Source organism: Sander lucioperca, chromosome 11 (assembly GCF_008315115.2).
Source record: "Sander lucioperca isolate FBNREF2018 chromosome 11, SLUC_FBN_1.2, whole genome shotgun sequence".
NCBI lineage: Eukaryota > Metazoa > Chordata > Actinopteri > Perciformes > Percidae > Sander > Sander lucioperca.
In genome coordinates, this window is record NC_050183.1 from 805244 (window position 1) to 827407 (window position 22164).

Below are 22164 nucleotides of genomic sequence, written 5' to 3' on the forward strand. Positions count from 1 at the left end.
GGGAGAGGAGCAGAAATCATCCTCCCTGTTCCCAGACTAAATCGCATCACTTTTTCATTGTGAAAGTGAATTGCAGAGGACTGACTCTGTCTTTTATATATTTGCTTGCAGACCTGTCTTGTTTTGGGGGAACCCAGACATGCTGTGATTGGAGATACTGAATTTTTATTAGACTTTATTTATGTGCAACCCATGTCCATGATAACCATAAACAAAATGGATTTTTTTTGTTGTGTGGAAGGCTCACTGAATTATTAAACGGATAAGAGTATGATTGCTCTTGTAGCAAACACTGCATAGATCCAAGGACAAGTTGTGTCCACAGAAAAATGCTCAAATGTTCAATATTTTTCCAGCAGACCATGAAAATATGATTATTTGCAACTTCAGTTTCAAGGCAAGCTATGCAGTACCTTGCCACCACTCACTGCCATTAGAGGGTAGCCATATTGTAATAAAGGACAGAGACTGCTTGCCACACAGTGGGATTCGTGGGCACTGTTTCATCACAGTAGAAATATTGCTAACATTTACAACAGAAGACTTGGTGCAACATAAACATAAACCCAACAGATGCAGTAAATACTGCATATACTGTATATACTGTTATGCACACAATCACTACAGTTATAAAAGCCATACACCACTTACTAATAACATTTCTACATCACTCACTATTTATTTAAAAAAAAGACAAGAAATGTCATGAGAAAAGTCATTATTTAAACTTCAATTCAGTTTCAGTTCAATTCAATTTTATTTATAGTATCAAATCATAAGAGTTATCTCAGGACACTTTACAGATAGAGTAGGTCTAGACCACACTCAACCCAACAATTCCAGTAATTCACCCAAGAGCAAGCATTTAGTGCGACAGTGGCGAGGAAAAACTCCTTTTAGGAAGAAACCTCGGGTGGTGAGAAAAAATATTTTTAGGGAGAAACCTCGGACAGACTCAGGCTCTTGGTAGGCGGTGTCTGACGGTGCCAGTTGGGGGTGCGATGAACAATTGCAATAATCAGGGTTCATACGTTTTGAAAAAACCTGGAAAAGTTATGGAATTTGAAAAATGCAAATTCCAGGCCTGGAAAGGTTTTGGAAACATAAAAAGACCCAGAAAGTTTTGGAAAAGTCATGGAATTTTTTTTTAACACAGTATAATAATATGTGATTAATAAATGTATTTCACGTCGTCCTAACCTCACCGTTCTATTCGGGGCGCGATATTACGAATCCCACTATGAACCACATAAATTGTCATTCATTTTATTTTTAAACCTCTGAGGGTAAACTTTAACACAGACTTTTATTCTTATTGTATAATGTTGACTGACATTTTCAGGAATACATAGTCATAGAAATTTGCCGAAAAGGTAATGGAAACGTATTGGTTAAAATGCGTATGAACCCTGAATAATAGTCACAATAAAGATACTGGAACAATGACCAGAGATAGTAGTTGTAGTAGTTCATGGCATAGCAGGGCACTGCAGGGCGTTACAGGACGTAGCAGGGCACAGCAGAGCATAGCAGGACGTAGCAGGGCACTGCAGAGCGTAGCGGGGTGTAACAGGGCATAGCAGGGCGTGGAGCAGGACCAACGGGACAGCTGCAACCATGATTTAGGTGCCACCCTAGTCCAAGGAAACATGCTGGGCAAAAACTTCGTCAGCACCTTTTTTTTCACAGCACGTGGAAAACCAAGCAACTGAGGCTTCAGATACGTTTTTGTCCCATTTCACAGTAGGTTTTAACTGCATGAGCAGCTGGATGATATCATAGACTGTATAAAATGATATACAGCTCTGCTTTGCAGTATGTTACTTACTTACCTCTGCATTTTGCATCTTAACTATTTTTAATTACGTCTCCAATTGTTCTTAATTCTTAGGATCATCTTTCTGGTTATTTCTGTCCTTGTCAGTGATAATGTGATCCTAGCAAGCATAAAGAATTTGGGATAATCTAATTTTCCCAGCCACTGTGGGTCAGGTCCGACTAAAACCCTGTTTTATTATTAGTACATGGCACATTCACTGTGTCTGCTGATCCATAGAGAGTCCCCAGGCTCTAGGTTTTCTGTGGCTCCAACAATTTAGCTTCATTAGGAGCCCAAGTATACTTCAGGGCTCATTGACTGCCTGCCTCAGGGCGAGTTTTTGTTTTTCCAGATCTTGTGCATATCCAAATCTGCTTCCCTCCTCTAATTAAGTTTTTATATGATAATAAAGTGTAACTCGTCCTGGCCCTAGAGAAATGGCAACAATCTCCATAACCTCTTAATAGTTTCATAAAAATAAAATGAGCCTTTATTTCCTTTTACAGATAAATAATGGCACATTTTGCTAGGAACAATTGGTGTAAGAGCAATGTTTATCTTTTGTTCTTTTGCATTTGTAGTTTCCTGGCATGTTGCTGTTTTCACTAAAGGTTTCATGATGGTAACAATCAGCTGTACCCATGCTCACTTGCCCCCCTCTGCCCTCCCACTTTTCGCTCCAACACTCCCCACCCAACACCATATATTAATGTTTCTGTCTGTCAAGTGGTGTCTCGATAAGATGTAGGCTGGATATTGTTTTGCTGGGAAGGGTGAGCTGCTGTGTTCCCAGTAATTGAACATAAGGCTCTCAGTACAGCTCAGGAAATAATAGGGCCAGAATGTTACCCAGCAAACAAGGCACAAAAGAAAATATTTTCATCTCTCACTCTCTCTCCTCACCCATCTTTGTTTGTTTCATCTCCCTCCATTTGTTTCCTTCATTACCAAACTTCTCTGTGCTGTACCTGCCATTATATGCAGCATAAGGTTTCATTTTACAGCTCCTCCCTTCTGTAGTCAGCAGAACAATCCATTGTATCCATCCCGTAATGTCATGATGAAGGTTTGTGGAGGCATCTTGAGGTGTGAGTGGTTATAGGGTGCAGCTGTCGCTCTCATTTACCTCTTAACTATCTGCACATTGTCAAATTTACCAAAGTCTTATTACCTGCCATATTTTACTCACTACCATATTTGATGCACATTTACAAACACATGGGGCACCAATTATTGGCCACTTCTTTGTACACTTATGGCCTCACAGAGATGGAGATTAAAGTGGTGTTTCATCCAAACCTTTTCTGCCAAGTTACTTTCTGTGAACATACTGTATGTTAACCTTATCAGCCTTTATCTTTAAAAGTGACCAGATGCAGCACTCCAAACTAAAAAAAATTAAGTACTAAATTGTGGCAAAAACACATAAAGACTACAACAGTCACCACTTTTGTTGTGTACTAACTGTCTTTATGGTTACATGTGCTGTCCTCAGCTTAGATTAGCTAACATTCCTGACTCTATTTACTTGTTCACAACTGCAGTGATATGACCAATGTCATTCAAAAATCGCTTTCATTAGTAAATGCGGTTGTCAATCTTATACAGTGGCTGCATAAATGTGGCCTTGCAATTGTATCTCCCCCCACATTGCGGATCTAATTAGGGTGAAATCAAGTTATGTCGGGTGTACCATAATTAATGCGATTTGCATACATGATATTTCAAATGCAGAATTGGAGCCGATAATAATGTTTACTTCTTTCATTGCAAGAGAGAGAGAGAATAAAGACGTTCTTGGCAGAGACCATAACACACTTGTCATACATATGAATCTAATGATGTATTAATTATAAAACATTATAAATATTTTTTTTGTAAATACATAGAATTTCAGTTTAAGATCCATCTTTTTGTAAAGTGTGATTTCTGCTGCAACACCTTTCTTTACCTTTTTTTTGGGGGGACATCAGTTTGCCACAGACGGTTACCTCATCTTTTGGTGTCTCACAGCAGAGTTTTCAGTAAAAAAAAAAAAAGTGTAACTAAAAGTTTCATCTGTAGCAGGTTTGTAGGTTTGTTCGTTTACGGTGGAACATAGGTTGCTTTATGTCCTACCTGCTGCTACTCTCTACTCTTAACATAACGTCACCTCTTCCTTCTCTGCTTATTATTCTCTAGTGTACCTGCCGTAAAGACATGGTGAAGATCTCTATGGACGTGTTTGTGCGCTGCCTGCAGCCGGATCGCTATGAACTGTGGAAGCAGGGCAAAGATATCACAGTGTTGGACCACCTTAAGCCCACAGTGCTCAACAGCCCCGAACTAGAGCGCTGGAGGGAGCATCGTGTAAACTACAGAGCAAATGTCCTGCGAAAGTGAGAGGACAAACTGCATAAATTGTCTTAATTCTGAGGTTTTGATGCATGTGTTGCACATGGATATAAATATACAAATCTGCACATTTAGTCATTTTAATGCCTTTGAAATTATTATAAAATGGTTTATTGCCACAATAAGTTACACTTATGTGGAATTTGCCTTGGTGAATGGTGCATACGTGAACAAACATTAAAGCTATAGTGCGTAGTTTCTGTCGCCCCCATGAGGAATTCTAAGTAATGACAACAAAACTGTCAGCGCATTCACATGATACAAGCCTTACGTGATTGCGCCCCCACCCCCACCCCTCCTTGATGCAGTTACTAGTAGCCAAGGAGGACACATAGGATTAAAAAAAACATGATGGACTCTTCAGAAGAGGTAATTATCTTCACTCAAGTTTCTGCGTGGGAAAGTCACTGGACAACACAATCTTCTGAACATAGCCATACTCAGAAATACAGAGAGAGTTGTGTGGAGCTGATAGTCTTAATTAGCTTTGTAGCAATTAATTTGGCAATGGCTTGAACTTGTAACTGATAGTTACACACTAAAGCTTTAATATGCAATAAATCCAGAAACCAATATATACAAATAAAATGACTGTTTAGCATAAGAAAAAGAGGTAGAATGGGTTGAGTGCAGGAACTTAACTAAAGCTTATTAGTTTATCTATATATTAGCAAATAGATATATGTTATATATATTGTATAATTTGAATAATTTACCGGCCTTTGTGCCCCACCCCAGGGCCATGCAGAAGATGAAGCAGGTCCGTCGTCTAAAGCTGGAGGAGGTGAAGGTGCTGGCACAGGAAGGCATTGAGCTGAATGCTGCCGAGTACCAGCGTCAGGTGGAGGAGCGCGAGGCCCAGCGGAGGCAGGAGAGAGAGGAGCGTCTGGCCAAAGAGGCCATTATGACCCTGGAGGCCATGGAGCGTGAGGAGCGCGAGGCTGCCGAGCGTGAGGAGCGCGAGGCTGCCGAGCGCACTGCTAAAGAAGCGGAGACTCCAGCTGTAGAGGGTGAGGATGAGATGAGCTGTAAGATATTGCAGTTTGTTTGTTTGTGTAAACACACAAGGTTGTATTACAGAGCACGACACTAGATTAATGTGGACGTGATCAAAACCAACATAGCTGCTTTATTTTCAATTAAAGGTGTTTCTGCAGATTCTCTTGAACTTTCTGCAGCATGAAATATCCATAACTCGGTTAAAAAACATTTAAAAAGGAACCCTCTAAATTCAAAACTCATCATCTCCCGGCTCAGTCCCCACCACAGTATTAATCCCAGTACCTCATGCCGTCTATCACCTTTTCACCCTTCTTGAAGGTTTTGATGAGCCATCACTCTGTTAGGAGAATTGTTGTGTTAAAATGCTCATGTGCTTGTAGCTGCCAAAACATAATGAAGTATAACCTAAGAGTGACTGTAGTGAAACTCTTAAGTATCAGGTAACGATAAAAGCCTGGAGAAGTAAATATTAGGCTTCTCGCCACGTCTCTGTGAGAATTAGACACCTCCCCGTATGTCTGTGTAAAAATATCCAATTTGCATATCAACTGCATGACAGCTGTTGCCAGGTGAAGACTGCAGGCATGGAAAGGCAGAGGAGCAGAGAGTGGCCTTGTTCTCATAGAGGAAAGTATTACAGGGGGATCTGAAGTGCTGTATCCTGTCTTCTGATCTTGTTGATAAGCATGCTGTAATAAAGAATGACATTCAAGTATAAAGTGCCACGTAACCAATTTCTCTTCAGTCTCGTGTGGGTTTGAGTATTTCATTGCTATTCACCCTAACTAGACGCAACAGCTTTTCTGTTTGCCACGATGGCCATCAATACTCTTCTGAAGTTTTTTTTTTTTGTCATTTCTCTTTGCCAGCACAAGAACCTGAGGCCAAGTCGGAGAACCTGACTGAGGACCCAGAGAAAAAGAAGCATAAAAAGCCAAAGAAAATTTCAAATATCCACAACGCCATCACTGGGTTTGAGGAAGCATTTGAGCAGTTTGCTACATCCAACATCAAGACTTCAAAGAACACCATGGCCAGTCATTCAGAGCTGGGGAACCTTCTTGCTCCGAGACAGAGTGACATCCCAGCTGACAACAAGCTGGATGTGAGTGCCACCCAGGTTAGACTGTTGAGCTTTAGGTCGATTGGATTTGTGCTTTGAGTTGTAACAAGTTATTGTGTCCAACAGGGCAGCACACTTTTATTATTCTCAAGCCACAGTTGGTGGCTTGAGAATGATTTTACTGCACAAATATGATCTAAAAATAGAGTTGAACCTCTACATTTTAATTGGTTTTCTGGCACAGTTGCAGGCAAAGCAGGTTAATTTTGCATGGCAAAAATCGTAATAAGAATCTGAATATACGTAGGTGTGTTTCATTGATGATTAATATGATACTTTGCAACAAATTACTCTACATGTACAACAAAAAAAACTCTCACAGCTGTACTAATAACACATTTATAAAAGTATTTTAAAAAGACAATATAAAACTTGTAAAATATTGTGTTTTGTCAGGCATACTCCAAGGTGAAGATGCCAACAGAGGTAAAAAAGAGTCGCCGTCACCCCCTCAGCAAGCCACCCATGCGCTCCCCTCTGTCCATCCTCAAGCAAGACCCAACCAGCGATAAAGGTGTGTGGCTTTGTGTCTGTTATTGTGCATTTATTTAACTTTAAGTGTATTTTTTGTGAATATGTTCTTATTTTAAACTCAGTACCATTTGTATGGAAAGTCTTCTATTAAAGGGGAGTCACCCTTCGGTACAGGACTTTCGGAATGGTGCTAATGTACTCCGAATGCAATCTTTAACAGAAATTATTAGGCTTGTTTTGCGTGCAAAACATACTTAATTTCCAAGTTCCCACGCAAACATATTAAGAGGTGGACCAGAAGTTTGTTTAGTCTCCGCCCTGCACTTTGAGCGCTTTACACACACTCTGCACACAGTACGCTTATCCGAGCCAAGCCTCTCGCTAGCTAGCGTCATGGCCTATGTAGAGAAGCCAGAGCTTGAAGACCCTCTGTTATCATTAAGGTCTCCTGTTTGGGAACACTTCCAGTTTCCCGGTGAAATACAACAATGGACAAAAACAAGTGGATAAGACAAAAGTAGTGTGCCGACATTGCTCATTAGTGATTTAACTCACTTGAAACGGCACCACTCAAATGTGAATATCACTGCGAGCGTAATGCAAAAGCAGCTCCCCTCGGCATTTAAACAGACTTTTGCTGGTAATTCAGATCGGGCCATTGGTGTTCTTATAGCAGCGGATCTACAACCATATTCAGTTGTTGAAAACGCAGGTTTTAAACACATGGTGAAGGTGACTGAGCCCCGGTATGAAATTCCTTCTCGTCCATTTTTCAGCCAGAAAGTCACACCCCCGTATATTTATTACAATTCATTTAAAAGTGTGTTTGAAAAATTGTAAACTGATTGTTATTTACGAAAGTTCATAATAAACAACAAGCACATTTTTCGCTTCTTTACTTTACTTGTTGGGAGTTTAGAAGGGTGTTACAACGTGGAGACGTGGGGTGTCACGCACACAGCACAGAGTGACACGATTAGATTAATCGTGCAGCTCTAATGAAAATGGTAACATTTAAAGATGATTATTCACACAAATTTACCAAAAACAGACCATGTCAGTTGAACCCTGACATCGACCGTTATTCACCTAACAACATCCTTTTTATTTCCCGCTACCCCCTCATTATTTATTCCACTCATTGTCCTCTCCATCACAGTACTTTAAATGAAGAAGACATTTGTGTTTTGATTATTGATCTGGAGAAAGAAAAACAAACGGGACTAAAGCTCTCTGTGGGGATAATGAAATCAAGGCCGCAAGACCTCTTTTCCCTCCCCTCCCTTCTGTCTGTATCTTTTCATTTTCTGACTGACACTTATTGATCCGGGGATCATGACTTCCAATTACCTGCTTTCAAAGTCACTTTAAGTCGGCAGCAGGGGACCCGACTCAGGGCATGTCCTTCAGAAGGGTGGATGGGGAACAAGGAGAAAGACCAGGCTGGTGGAGGGAGAAAAGAGAGAGTTAAATGGCAAGCTTGTGAAGAGTTCTTCCTGCGTTCTGTCCAGGGTTTGACAAACGGTCTGGATCAGTAGCTTCAGGGGCCTTTACTGCAAACTTGATTCCAGACCCACAACAGCAAGTTGTTGATGCCTGTGCTATTCAAGTTCATCAGCCAATTATATCAGGAGTGGTCTTGTTTTTGTCTGGAACAGAATCTGCTGTTTCCGTCTCTTTACAAGGGCTTCCTTCTTAAAAACATTTTCATGCATTTCCAAAAATGCTTCAGTTATACTACTCTGTATACGGGGGTTAAAGTGGGCTTAGTTTAACTGGTAAATTAATCAAATTGGCAGTTTCATACATCAGTGTTTCCCGTTCGTTTGAAATAATGCCAAATATCCATTCCAGTGTTTCCTCTGTTCACTCTCAGCACCGCCGTGAGTCCATGCAAACGGCAACTGTCTGTGGTGAGTTCACGTCTGTAATACAAGCAGGACAGTCGCAGACTATCTAGTGAAGTCAGTTGAACAGGTAAAGATCACGTTGTCGGTAGCCTACCGGTTACAAACAGGCTTGTTAGTGATCAACGCAGTAACATGCTGCAGATCCGGAGTTTTTAGCTGAGCTTCGGTTAAAACAGATCGGTGATGCTGTTGCCCTCATTGTTCTCTGTCAAGTTGGCTGGAGGTGAATGGAGCCCCGTTGTGTTTTATGTGGACTGACTTCATCGCACAAAATAGCCTTTGCAATGTGGCAACTTAGGAGGCAATTTGGTCTTGTGAGCTCGGATTATTTTGGCATGCAGTTATCACACCAGTTGTAATTTAGTTTTAATGAAAACTCAACTCCTGGCTGTTTTGGAAGAAGGAAATAACAAGAGTAACAGGTGAACTAGAAGTGAGTGTTTTTTTTTTTTTCCACTTCTTTATTGAGTATACAGATAAACAAACAAACAAGGCACATTAACAAATTCACTTCAAAAATAGAGCTTTGCTCGACCCAAGGCATAGAAACAACAAAACATAGGAGCATATACATAAAAATAAATACAAAATGATAAAAGAAATAAAGAGGGCTATCTCAAATGAACTTGAAGTGTCTCAAGTAAATACATTAATTTAAAGGCCCTGGACACCCACACAGGTGTTAATAGTTAATGTGGCTGATTGGACCTTTTCCAGGACTGTGTGGGTGTGGTTAGACTGAGAGATTGACATCTTCCGGAGTCCACTGTTAGTGTTGTTGCATCTTTTAGGGCGGGACAAATGACACCTTTGTCATCCTTATTGGTAGAAAGAATTTGTGACCTAATCAGTTCTCATCAAAGCTCCGGCCAACCTTCAACCTGAAAAGAGTCCAATCAGCCAGAATAACTGAAAACACCTGTGTGGGTGTTGAGAGGCTTTAAGGGCTTTGTTGTCAGTTTCAAAAACTTAGCGAATTTTTCCAATTTTGATGTAAAAAGCAGTAGTAATAATGATATTAAATTTTATAAATAATATTTGTATAGCACATTTCATACAAGAAGTGCAGCACAAAGTACTTTACAATAAGGAAATTGCACAATATAAACAGACATAGAAATAAAGATCTTTAATTCAATTCAGTTCAATTTCAATTTTATTTATAGTATCAAATCATAACAAGAGTTATCTCGAGACACTTTACAGATAGAGTAGGTCTAGACCACACTCTATAAAGCCCCAACAATTCCAATAGTTCCCCCAAGAGCAAGCATTAGCAGTGGCTATTGCGACAGTGGCGAGGAAAAACTCCCTTTTAGGAAGAAACCTCGGCAGACCCAGACTCTTGGTGGGCGGTGTCTGACGGTTGGGGTTATGACAGTACGGGATGTAGCGTGGCACAGCAGAGCATGGGTGGACGCGGTGGACGCAGCAGTACGTAGCCGGGCATTGCAGGGAATCGCAGAGCGTAGCAGGGTGTAGCAGGTCCATAGCCACAGCTGCACCCAAGACCCAGGTCTTGGTGTCACCCTAATCCGAGGCGATGTTCTGGGCGAAGAAGAAACATAAGGACTCCGGGGAGTAAACTCCCCAGAGCTAGGTTAGTAACAAGCACTTCTGGGACAGGATGTGCATAAAAGGAAACAAAAGAAAAGAGCGTGTCATAAGAAGGAACTTCCTCGGCAGTCTAGAATTATAACAGCATAACTAGGAGAGGCACTATATTATTGATTATACGATAGGTCAATCTGATGACTGTAAAGAGAAGCAGAGAGAAGCAGGGGTGCTGTGTCTGCAGCTATACACCCTGCCCCGCCGGTCTAGGCGTTCACTGCAACTCCTCACTCCCTAACTATAAGCTTTATCAAAGAGGAGAGTTTTCAGTTTAGTCTTAAATGTAGCGACTGTGTCTGCCCCCCGAACCCAGACTGGGAGCTGGTTCCACAGGAGAGGAGCCTGATAGCTGAAGGCTCTGTCTCCCATTCTACTTTTAGAGACTCTAGGAACCACAAGTAACTCTGCATTCTGGGAGCGTAGTGCTCTAGTGGGACAATAAGGTACTAAGAGGTCCTCAAGATATGAAGGAGCGTGGCCATTTAGAGCTTTATAGGTCAGAAGAAGGATTTTAAATTCAATCCTGGATTTTACAGGAAGCCAATGGAGAGAAGCTAATACAGGAGAAATATGATCTTTTTTCTTAGTTCTTGTCAGAACACGCGCTGCAGCATTCTGGATCAGCTGGAGAGTCCTAAGGGACTTATTTGAGCATCCTGATAATAAGGAATTACAGTAGTCCAGCCTGGAAGTAACAAATGCATGGACTAGTTTTTCTGCATCGTTTTGAGATAGGATGTTCCTAATTTTAGCAATGTTACGAAGGTGAAAAAAGGCTGTTCTAGAGGTTTGTTTTCGATGGGCGTTAAAGGATAGATCCTGATCAAAAATAACTCCTAGATTTCTGACAGTAGTACTGGAGGCCAGGGCAATGCCATCCAGAGTAATTATATCTTCGGCTAATGAGGTTCGTAGGTGTTTCGGGCCCAGCACAATAACTTCCGTTTTGTTTGAGTTTAACATCAGGAAATTGTAGGCCATCCATGATTTTATATCTTTAATGCAAGCTTGAAGTTTAGCTAGCTGGCTGGTTTCGTCTGGCTTGATTGACCGATATAATTGGGTGTCATCCTCATAACAGTGAAAGTTAATTGAGTGTTTCCTAATAATATTGCCTAGAGGAAGCATATATAAGGAGAATAGAATTGGTCCAAGCACTGAGCCTTGAGGAACGCCATGGTTAATTTTAGCGTAATTGGAGGGTTTATTGTTAACATTAACAAATTGCGATCGATCACAGAAGTAGGACTTAAACCAGTTTAGTGCGATTCCTTTAATGCCAACTAAATGTTCCAGTCTCTGTAAGAGGATGGTATGGTCAATAGTATCGAATGCAGCACTAAGATCTAATAAGACAAGTACGGAGACAAGTCCTTTGTCTGAAGCAGTTAGAAGGTCGTTAGTAATTTTCACCAGTGCCGTCTCTGTGCTATGATGCTTTCTAAATCCTGACTGAAAGTCCTCAAATAAGCTATTGCTATGTAGAAAATCACATAAAATAAGATTAGCGACTACTTTCTCAAGGATCTTGTAGAGAAAGGGAAGGTTAGATATAGGTCTATAGTTGGCTAAGACCTCAGGATCGAGGGTGGGTTTTTTCAGTAGAGGTTTTATCACAGCTACTTTAAATGACTGCAGTACATAACCTGTCAATAAAGACATATTTAGCAATGAAGTGTTAACCACGGGTAACGCTTCTTTAAGTAGCCTCGTTGGGATGGGGTCCAAGAGACAGGTAGATGGCTTTGCTGAAGAGACCTTTAGCATTAATTGTTGAGGGTTTATAGGATAAAAGCAATCTAAGTATATGTCAGGTCTAGTCGTTCTTTCTAGCAGTCTGTCAGTTAAAGGTGACCCATTAGAGGTTGGGGGCAAGAGGTGATGAATAGTATCTCTAATTGTTATAATTTTATCGTTAAAGAAACTCATGAAGTCATCACTACTCAGAGCTATAGGAATAGATGGCTCAATGGAGCTGTGGCTATCTGTCAGCCTGGCTACAGTGCTGAAAAGAAACCTTGGGTTGTTCTTATTTTCTTCTATTAGTGATGAATAGTAGTCTGATCTGGCCTTTCTTAGGGTCTTCCTATAGGTTTTCAGACTGTCTTGCCCGTCTAAACGAGATTCTTCCAGTTTGGTGGAACGCCATTTACTTTCAAGTTTGCGCGAGATTTGCTTTAATTTACGAGTTTGGGAGTTATACCAAGGTGCTAGTTTCCTTTGCTTCATCGTCTTCTTTTTAAGGGGAGCAACAGAGTCTAAAGTAGTCCGTAGGCAGGCCGTAAGCACCGTCTACGAAATTATCAATTTGAGAGGGACTAAAGTTTACATAAAGATCCTCTGTTATAATACGGCACGGTAATGAGTTTAGTGCTGTTGGAATATCTTCCTTGAATTTAGCTATAGCACTGTCAGATAGGCTTCTAGCGTAGAAGCTTTTATCTAATTTCGTATAATCGGGTAGTAAGAATTCGAAAGTTATTAAGAAGTGGTCTGATAATAAAGGATTTTGCGGGAATACTATTACGTCTTCAATTTTGATGCCATGCTTTACATTGCACCAACTCTGCCTAATTTGACACATGCATTTCAAAGAAAAATTAAATCATTACCAATAATTAATTTTTCACTTTTTCACTTACTTCATATTGTGGTCTTTTTTTGGAGTAGCACATCTTTAGTGTTTTTTGTTTTGTTTTTTACCCACAGAACTGTCCTCCCCCATGCCGCTGCACAGTGACATGAAGAAACAGGAGCATCTGTGGCAGAATCACTCGCCCAACTTCCTAGCAGAAAAGGCCTTCAATGCTGCAGTGGCAGCACTCCAACCACACTGCGCTATCTGTTCACTCTTCTGTCCCTACCCAAAGGTACAGCCACATGCTGCAGCAGAAGAACATACTGTATGTGTCAGTGAAGTGTAATAGTAGTAGCAATGGTGGTAGTAGTAGCAGTTCCAAAATCGGTAGTTAGTGGCAGTATTAGTAATGTTAGTCAGTCAGTAATTTGAGTAGCAGCAGTTAAGGTGTAACTGTAGTAGTGGGAACACTGTAAATGTATAGTTAACTTTAAGAACTACGACTTACAACAGTTGCAGGCCATAAAAGCAAAACATGTATTATTTTTAACTAGGGCTGGGCAATATGGTGAAAATCAAATAGCACGATATTCTTGACCAAATACCTTGATGTCGATATTGCGACGATATTGTAGGATTGACAATTGGTGCTTTAACAAAATATTATTCACAAAATGAGATTTTTGATAAATAATCATCAGAAATGTCGATTTAATGACAGTGTGTAAAGGCAAATAATAGAACAGCTAGAACAGTCTGTTCAGAAAATTACATCACTTTACTGTAATGCAGCCTTCAAAACCAGGAAAAGACACCACTTAATATATTACGATATCCAAAATCTAAGACGATATCTAGTCTCGAATCACAATATCGATATATTGCCCAGCCCTATTTTTAACTCCATCCTATTTCTATTAATCCCAACCATTGTAAAGGCTGACCAGTAATCATCATGGATACAATACACTAACTGTATTATCTTCTTTCCTCTGGCCTCTCTAGCCACATAAAGACGCTTTTGTTGCGACTGACACCCAGCGTGCTTCCCTTCCCCGTCTGACTCGTCCCCTGGTCCCAGAGATGTGCTTCAGCGTTGGTGCAGGCAATACTGAGCCTCCGCCCACCAACTATCACATTGGAGAGGATGGAACCAGTCCTCTGCTCTGCTGTTCATCTTGCCACATGCAGGTTCATGCCAGTAAGTATAAAACCCTCAATGCAGCAAGAGCGGATGCTGGCTGTATTTAAGTAACATAGGGATCAAACATAGTGTGTCAGCCCGGTTTGCAGTGGAGTAATAACACCTAGGGACAGCTGTACCAATTTAAAAGGATTTCTCTGCAAATCTAAATGTTTTTTTTTAGATGAGCAGTAAAAATGAATCTAAGCACAACATATACGCTGTTAATGAAAATTCAAGCTTTTTAGCAAAGAGAAATTGATTGCAGCTTTTATACTGAAGCAGCTCCTGGAAGTGTGAGTACAGTCACTGAGAGCATCCTCAGGTTTTAAGGGTGTTAGAAGTTGGTCTAAATATGCATTTGTCATCAAATAAGTTTAAAACATTTGAACTATTAAGGGGATGGCTACAGCTGCAATCTTGCAATTATAATGCAAAAGTAAGACTTTTGCTGTAACAATTTCATTTAAAAAATTTGGAAATGTTCTTTGCTTTCTGTTTATTGTTGTAGAAATGTTCTGTTTGATTCTGTTCAAATGGTAGACTCTCAGCTGTGGGCACACTGCAGCATCTGATTTATAACACTCTTTGTCTCAACCAGCTACAAGCCCATACACAGACTGACAAGCTTTACAGACAGATTCTACTGGGCATTTGTCTACTCCACTTTCTTTTTTTCTTCTTTTTTATTTATCTCCAGACCCCTGAGAGTAGTGTTGTAAAAATAGGAAGCAGAGAAGATGAGACTCTACAACAGCAGTGCAACAATGTATCTGCTCAATTCCTCTGTTGCCACGCTCAGTGAGGCTTCCTAGTTTAACTCTCCTTGACTCGGGTTAAACTAGCTAAGAGGCTGCTCAAGCAACACAAAGGCCTGAAGGCAGCACTCCATAAACCACCCCAACTCTTATTTACTCTGCCTTCCACATTATTTTTACAAAGAAAGTTGACTTTTAAGGGAATATAACTTCTGTCAAAGCAAATAGTAAAAGGACAGATTAACTTTGTCTTTGAGTGGATGAGCTCTGGGATCTCTGTGCTTGGCGCCACTTGGCCAAATGTTAACATCCGTTATCTAGACTAAAGAAGAAGAGTGTTTTTTGGTGGGTTGTTATACAATTTATATATATATATATATATATATATATATATATTAGGGCTATCAAATCGTTCATTTCGATTAATTCATCTGAGAAAAAATAACGCGTTAAAAAAAATAACGCAGATTAATCCATTCCAGCCGTTCTAGCCACCATTGGACTGTAAAATGAAGGAGGGAGACGAGAATGTGCTGCCTGGATCATTAACTGGAACATTTACTTGTAAAAATCTTCTTCCTGGCTACCGAAATCTGGTGCCACTGATGTGTCTGCGCTTCTCTCTGATGCTCTGAAACAGACGATACAGGCAACACAAACACCGCTGCACGTGACGCTAGTTAACACTATACTCGACAGCAGCTAACGTTAGCCTACCACTAGCTAGTAGCTGGATTAAACACGGTTACAATGCTGACAGCTAACGCTAAACGGTGTAAAGTTTGACTGTGTTTTACTGTAGAGGATTCAACACTGGTATGTAACAATCTGCAGCTGCCGTCGGAAAAACAACACAGACGGTGCGTTCAGTGAAACTTGTAAACTACAGCCTCGTGGTACATTTGAAGTTATTGTAAATGTCCTTTTCCCATCTGGTGGTTGTTTTTGTCGTTCAACAGCAATTTACTAGTGAAATAAGTTATTGTTATACGTTATTATTAAATCATTTAATTTTGACCATATGGCCTTAGCAATAAACAAGCCGTTCTTTAATGTCACCGACTGTTGTTTAGTACCGGTTTTTTTTTCTTTTCTTTTTTTACTTTCTTAAAAAGTATCGGTTCAGGCACCGTTAATTATGTATGCGATTAATTTCGATTAATTAATCACAGAATATGTAATTAATTAGATTAATTTTTTAATCGATTGACAGCCCTAATATATATACTTTTTTAAATCTCTTTACAGCATGGCCATGAAAACACACACACACACACACACACACACACAGCTGTCAAAACCAGCAGCTCTGCAATCCATTTCTTTGTTCCTCATTGTTTTGGAGCAGTTCAAACTAAAAATGATTCAGACTTGTCTATGTGTGACATAAACATACAGGCTTTTTTGCTTTAGAAGCTCAAATTGTAGATAGTTATTAGAAGATTGCCCAAGTTATATAGATGGTGCTAACAAAATTGTTAACGAGCAGGTTTCGTGTCAGGTGCATAGAAATTATAAAAATTGTGAGCATTCAAGGGATATTGAGTTATTGCCAGCGCTTTGCTTCATTTCCCCAGGAGCCCATCCTTACTGAACATGAATACACTTCATCTAGAAGGTGCTTTGGAAACATTAAATGCAAAATGTTATAGGAAAGATATGTGAAGCCATTACTCTCTTCTGTCTTAAAGGTTGTTACGGTGTAAAGCCAGACTCTGTCAGTGATTCCTGGATGTGCTCCAGGTGTGCAGCCGGAGCCTGGACAGTGGTGAGTAGCAGCACTTCCTTATGCAAAACAAAAAAAACTTAGGGTTCCAACACAAGTCTAGAAAAACAGCTTGATCTTCTCCAGGACTACACGTATTAGAATTTGTACAAGGGTCTGAAGAAATAGGTGAAGATGTTTCTCAGAGTTGACTGAAGCCTTTATGCTTTTGTGCATCCTGCATTTCTCTACGTCGAATACAACTGCTGTTGTAAAGAATAGTTGGTTATGTTCCCCAGCAGGTTTTACAAAACCAGACCAAGGTATTGTCTAGATATGACCAAGCTATCTTGGCTAATATATGACCGCTCTGAGTTTTCTGTTACCATCACTGCCTGAATTTAATCCTCATTTGCTTGCTGTTTTTTTAGGAGTGTTGTCTCTGTAACTTGCGGGGAGGAGCTTTGAAGACTACCACAGACGACCGGTTAGTAGCATATGCTTGGGTTTCATTGTGGCTGTTTTTTCACATGTGCAAAATCTGCTAAGAATATCACAAGTAACAAAAAACATTTTGGGGTATATTCCTCAGTAAACATTTAAAAAACAGTATGACAGAAATGTGAAATATTTGAATTGAATTGACTTAATTTCCTGAGGATTTCTGATACAGTCAGAGTATTCTTTAGGCTTAAAAATACTCATACATAGGTTCCGATTTAATTTACAAGCTATCCACACAAATTCAATCTAGTTATGCAGATTGCTTTTGGAACTGACATTGTGAAACACACATTTACATTCAGTGGTGATCAGCCTGTTGAAACTTTAAAATCCTGAAGTTTTTATGTTGTCTCTCTGTAACCAGTTGGGTCCATGTCATCTGTGCAATCGCTGTAGCTGAAGCTCGCTTCGTCAATGCCATTGAGAGGGAGCCGGTGGACGTCAGTGCCGTTCCCGATACACGCAAGAATCTGGTAAGTTCAGGCAGAGACATAGTAAAAGTTTATTCATCTCTCTCTCATGGTGAAGTTTGATGTCAGACAGGCAAGGATCAACATTTATACCCAAGCAAGACCATCTTTACAGCCACAGTCGCTTTCTTTGAAGACAGTTACTAACTTCACTGCAGCCGTTTATTTTTTTGTCTTGTCTCAGCATTATCGAAATCTCTCTTCCACCCTGGTCTCCTAATCTCACTCCTGCGGCCTTTTCCCACATTGTTTTTGTGAGCTGTGGAGGACATGGGGTAAAACATAGGTGCTGAGGGGAATAGCTGAATAATCAGCTGTCATTTCTCACTGTGCCAAATGAACTGCATCGATCCTGTGGGCAGGAGGCAATTTCCCTTTTGCTGCCGTGTCTTTGAACACATCTCGTCCCCTCCCTTCTTTCTCGCTCTTTCCATCCCTTCTTCCCAGTCTCTGCCTTCCTTCATTCACATCATCCCACTTCAGAGGCAACGGCAGTGCTTGCTGGTGCATTATCACAAATCTACAAATAACGTCACCTCTCTCCCTCCCCTTCTCTCTGAATAATCTATCAAAGACAAGCTGGGTAACATTTGCATCCGAGTGCTGTCAAAGCAGGTTTTCTCCGTTTCTTCTTAAAAGGCCATGAGAAGAAGCTCTGCAGTCTAATGATTTGGATGACTGGGCTGATCAAATATGAACACGCACCCTTGGAAACCAGTTACTGGTACACCGTATTCAGCAATCTGTGTTTTCTCTCCCTCTTTGAACATTTGGTTTTCAGAGACGGAGAGATTTCACACAGCTGCTTTTGTCTTAGTTGTTTCAAAGATTCTGAGCCACATAAACACTGTGCATTCCTCAGAATGTGAAAATAAATAAGCATGTTGGTTTCTTTCAAAAATGTTACTCATTATATGAGTTGGAGATTAAATGTACCTATTAAAACAGCGATCAAATGCGTTATAAAAAACAAATACATACAGCTTATGTTACTTGGTGCTCGATTTTTTTTCATGCTGCTCTGGTTACTGGATACTGGAATTTCTAACTTTGATACAATACCCTATATCGATAAGTATCGATATTCAATACCATTTTCATACCATTGGGATAATATATGGGCTTGCTTGTATCCTTTGCCTTTTCTTGTTCATTTGCCTCAAATGCGAAGTATTTCCAAACAGCACTCCTGCTGTTTCCTTTGTCAACTAAAGCCAGTCTCGGAAGCTCTGCACTTGCCATCTTTAATGAGCTAACACCATGACAAGATCCGAAATTATTATTTTCAACTGGAGCTAATGAGACGAGAAGACCGCACTGGGAGTGAGCGAGAGGAGGCGAGGTGAGGCTATGTGAACACTGCCACGGTGTGTGTGTCAACTCACTGTTGGAGAGAAGAAAGAGTATCAATGGTGTGGAAAATGAGTATTGAAATCTTTTAAATAATAAGAATTGGGGGTGGCCTCTAGCTCACCCAGTAAGAGCGTTCGTCCCATATAGGCAGAGTCCTGCAGCGGCACGGGTTCGAATCCGACCTGCTGGCCTTTGCTGCGTGTCACCCCCCATCTCTCTCCCCCTTTTATGTCTATCCACTGTCAGTATATATAATAAAAGGAAAAGCCCCTAAAAAGTAATCTAAAAAAAAATAAATAATTAATAAGAATTGAAATGTGTCAAAATCTATATGTTTGACAACACTACTCTGGCGTCATGTCACCGCCTGCGTGTGATTTCAGATGTTGAAAACTATAAACCATACCAGCCAGGGGAATATAACACAGCACAGCTATGTTGAGCTGTTTTTCCTGCACCAGTACAAAAATTATGTATTGACACTTTAATAAAGAATTTGTATTGATCGGCCATGCACTGCGCTACAGCTGCTCGCAGTGTGATTTATCAAGAGGAGAAGGATGGAGAAGAAAGGATGAGAGAGAAAGAGTGAGGGATTGGGAAGACAGTGTGTGTGTGATGATCGATAATCACAATAAAACAAAGAAAGATACCAGTCACATAAGATGCCTCAGCTGTCAAAGCTGGTTGGGGTATAGGGCGAGTCTGTATGTTAGATCAAAGCTAAAGAGTTAAACGTATATAATTCCACTTTTCTCTTATCAAATGTATTTCTTGGCAGGTGATTTCTTAATAGATACATGTTTTACTGGATTTTGAAGGAAGATAATGTTTCTGAAACACCTACCCTGGTGTATTGGGACGATAATGCCAAATTCCTTCATATGCTGTTATTCTGTTTCCTTTTCCATCTCTCTCTCTCTCTCTCTCTCTCTCTCTCTCTCTCTCTCTCTCTCTCTCTCTCTCTCTCTCTCTCTCTCTCTCTCTCCCTCCATTTTAACCGAATTGAGGAACAAATGAGGAATGGGGAAGGTAAATTATAAGGACAAAGGAGGTTAGACATGGAGGGTTGAAGGATTCAAAGTTGTTAAAAAGGAAGAATGAAGGTTGTGGGGTTGTGTGTGCAGGATAGCACATGTCAAAGTGTTTCAGTGGAGAGTAGACTAGGTACTGGCCAAAGGCAAACATTTGGTTGACTGGTGGTAATTTCACACTCAGGATGTGGGGATGGAATGAAGGGATTTGAAAAGGAAAGTGCTCCAAGGGGGAATAGCAACTTCCTTGCACGATTGTGCAAGAGAAGAAGTTGAACAAGTGATGCAAGACACCGGAATGTCATAGTGGCAGCGCAGGCAGCTGTTATTAACAAGTTTTTCTTTATAAAAGTGTTGGCATTTTCAGTGGAGGCTGAAGAAGAATCTAACCACGACACTGTTGACTGCACAAGCATGTTAAAGCTAAAACCATCCATTGCATTTTTAATGAATAGAAACCTGTTAGAGTTCCAGACAGAATCAGAGATGTGAGGGAGGAGAAAATGGCTACACTCCTGATTCCTCCACCATCTGTTTCAGAAGATGCCCAATAATTCTTGCAATTTCAGTATTTGCCAGAGTAGAAGAGTGAAATGTTTTTGTGGATAAATTGTAGGAAGGTCAGGTCCTAACTTTCTTTATAGATAATATTCAGCAATACTTAAACAATTATTTTTTTTTTTGGTCAAAAGTTCATTCTGTGCAGACTTTTGACAATTCATCCCCACTTTCACTTTTCTAAGCTTCTCATGGTTCTTATGAATATTATTATAATAACAGCCTCAGTAGGACTTGTTATTCCTGTTGCGAAAGCCCAAGTCTCGCTTTGCCAGACCATCCACACGCTGCGGAGCGGAGGAGGGTCTGGCTAGTCCACACAGCGTTCCGGGATGGGAGAAAACTGGCTCTGGTTTATTGGCATTTCTTTAAACCAATCACAATCGTCATGGGCGGCGCATTTGTTTCTCATTTGGAATGAACTAGGGCTGTCAAAAGTTAGTGAGTTACGCAAATTCACCACAATTTCTTTTTGACGTGCGACTAAAGCACGCGCGTTCTGTGACTTAGGCTTCGAGGCGCTACATAATTTGGGAAATCTGAAAACCACAGTTTATGATCAGAACTTTGTCCATGGTAACAGTCTGTTATACCTAGCAATGGTCTGTTATACAGAAATAGCAGACCGCAGAAAATCTGTAATTGACCAGTACGAAGTATTTAACCAAGCCGTGTAATAAATTGTGTAAGTATTACCAAGTAATGTTACATTCAGATCAATATGGCCATCTATTGTTGCTTGATGGGCTCGAGTTTGCCATATTATGCTTTCAGCATATTTTTTGAGCATACCATACCTTTGAGGGCATTCTGGAGACTATTCTAGACCGTATTTGTCATTGTTTTGGATTGTGTAGTTGCTTTAAATGAATCAGAGGACCAAAACACCATTCCTGTGATCCTTCAATGTCCATAAAAGAGAATGCAAGAAATAAAAAATAAACTTAGGAGGTCAAGGGGAATTGGTCACCAGCCTGAATCCCTAACCAAAGTCTTTATTTTCTGTTTTCATTGTAGAAGTGTGTGTTCTGCCATGGCAAGACTGCCAATCAGAACCACGGCGCCTGCATCCAGTGCTCATTCGAGAACTGTGCCACTTCCTTCCACGTCACCTGCGCCCAAATCGCCGGAGTAGTCATGACACCAGCCGACTGGCCCTACGTGGTGTCCGTTACCTGCCAAAAGCATAAAAGTAAAAAGGTCCCTCCAAAGGTTAGTGCAAATCAAAAGAAATAGTGAACTGTTGAAGTGTGTGTTTTTGTACAAGTAAAACCACAAAAGTTCATCATTCAATATTTCAGAAGTGACAAATATAACTCAAAATATTTAAAAAAAAAAAAAAAAAAAGTCAGAATTTGATTGAATTTTTGCTGTTAGTAATCTTGTATGAGTAGGCGTTACTTTGTTTTAAATGGTCATTGTGTCTTTTTTGATTCCTTGTAGAAAGGGATTGTTTTTAAAGTGGATACCACTTGGTGTTTTTGATTGTGCTTGCTTAAGAAAACTTTACAATTCAGACATTTCATAACATAAAGCAACAATGTAGAGAGTCAATGGTTTGACTTGACATGGAGTAACTATGGATAACAAGTGTCTGGCTGTAGAAACCCTTGAGGACACAACTTACTCAGGAACCACAGAAAGGTTCCTTTCACAGGGTACATGAGTGAATGTATTTTAGAGCC

At 40.3% G+C, this 22164-nt stretch overlaps 1 protein-coding gene across 2 annotated transcripts in view; it reads left to right on the forward strand.

Moving 5' to 3' along the window:
• Positions 1-22164, forward strand: part of kdm4b (lysine (K)-specific demethylase 4B) — a 63225-nt gene that overhangs the window by 33678 nt on the left and 7383 nt on the right. The window contains exons 9-18 of one of the 2 annotated variants that reach the window (XM_031307189.2): positions 4001-4197; positions 4952-5223; positions 6085-6335; positions 6735-6852; positions 13046-13206; positions 13920-14115; positions 16547-16623; positions 16992-17047; positions 17429-17537; positions 21497-21691. In XM_031307189.2, coding sequence (XP_031163049.1) covers positions 4001-4197; positions 4952-5223; positions 6085-6335; positions 6735-6852; positions 13046-13206; positions 13920-14115; positions 16547-16623; positions 16992-17047; positions 17429-17537; positions 21497-21691 — 1632 coding nt within the window. The remainder of the gene's footprint in view (positions 1-4000; positions 4198-4951; positions 5224-6084; positions 6336-6734; positions 6853-13045; positions 13207-13919; positions 14116-16546; positions 16624-16991; positions 17048-17428; positions 17538-21496; positions 21692-22164) is intronic. The other variant, XM_031307190.2, reaches the window with a different exon arrangement.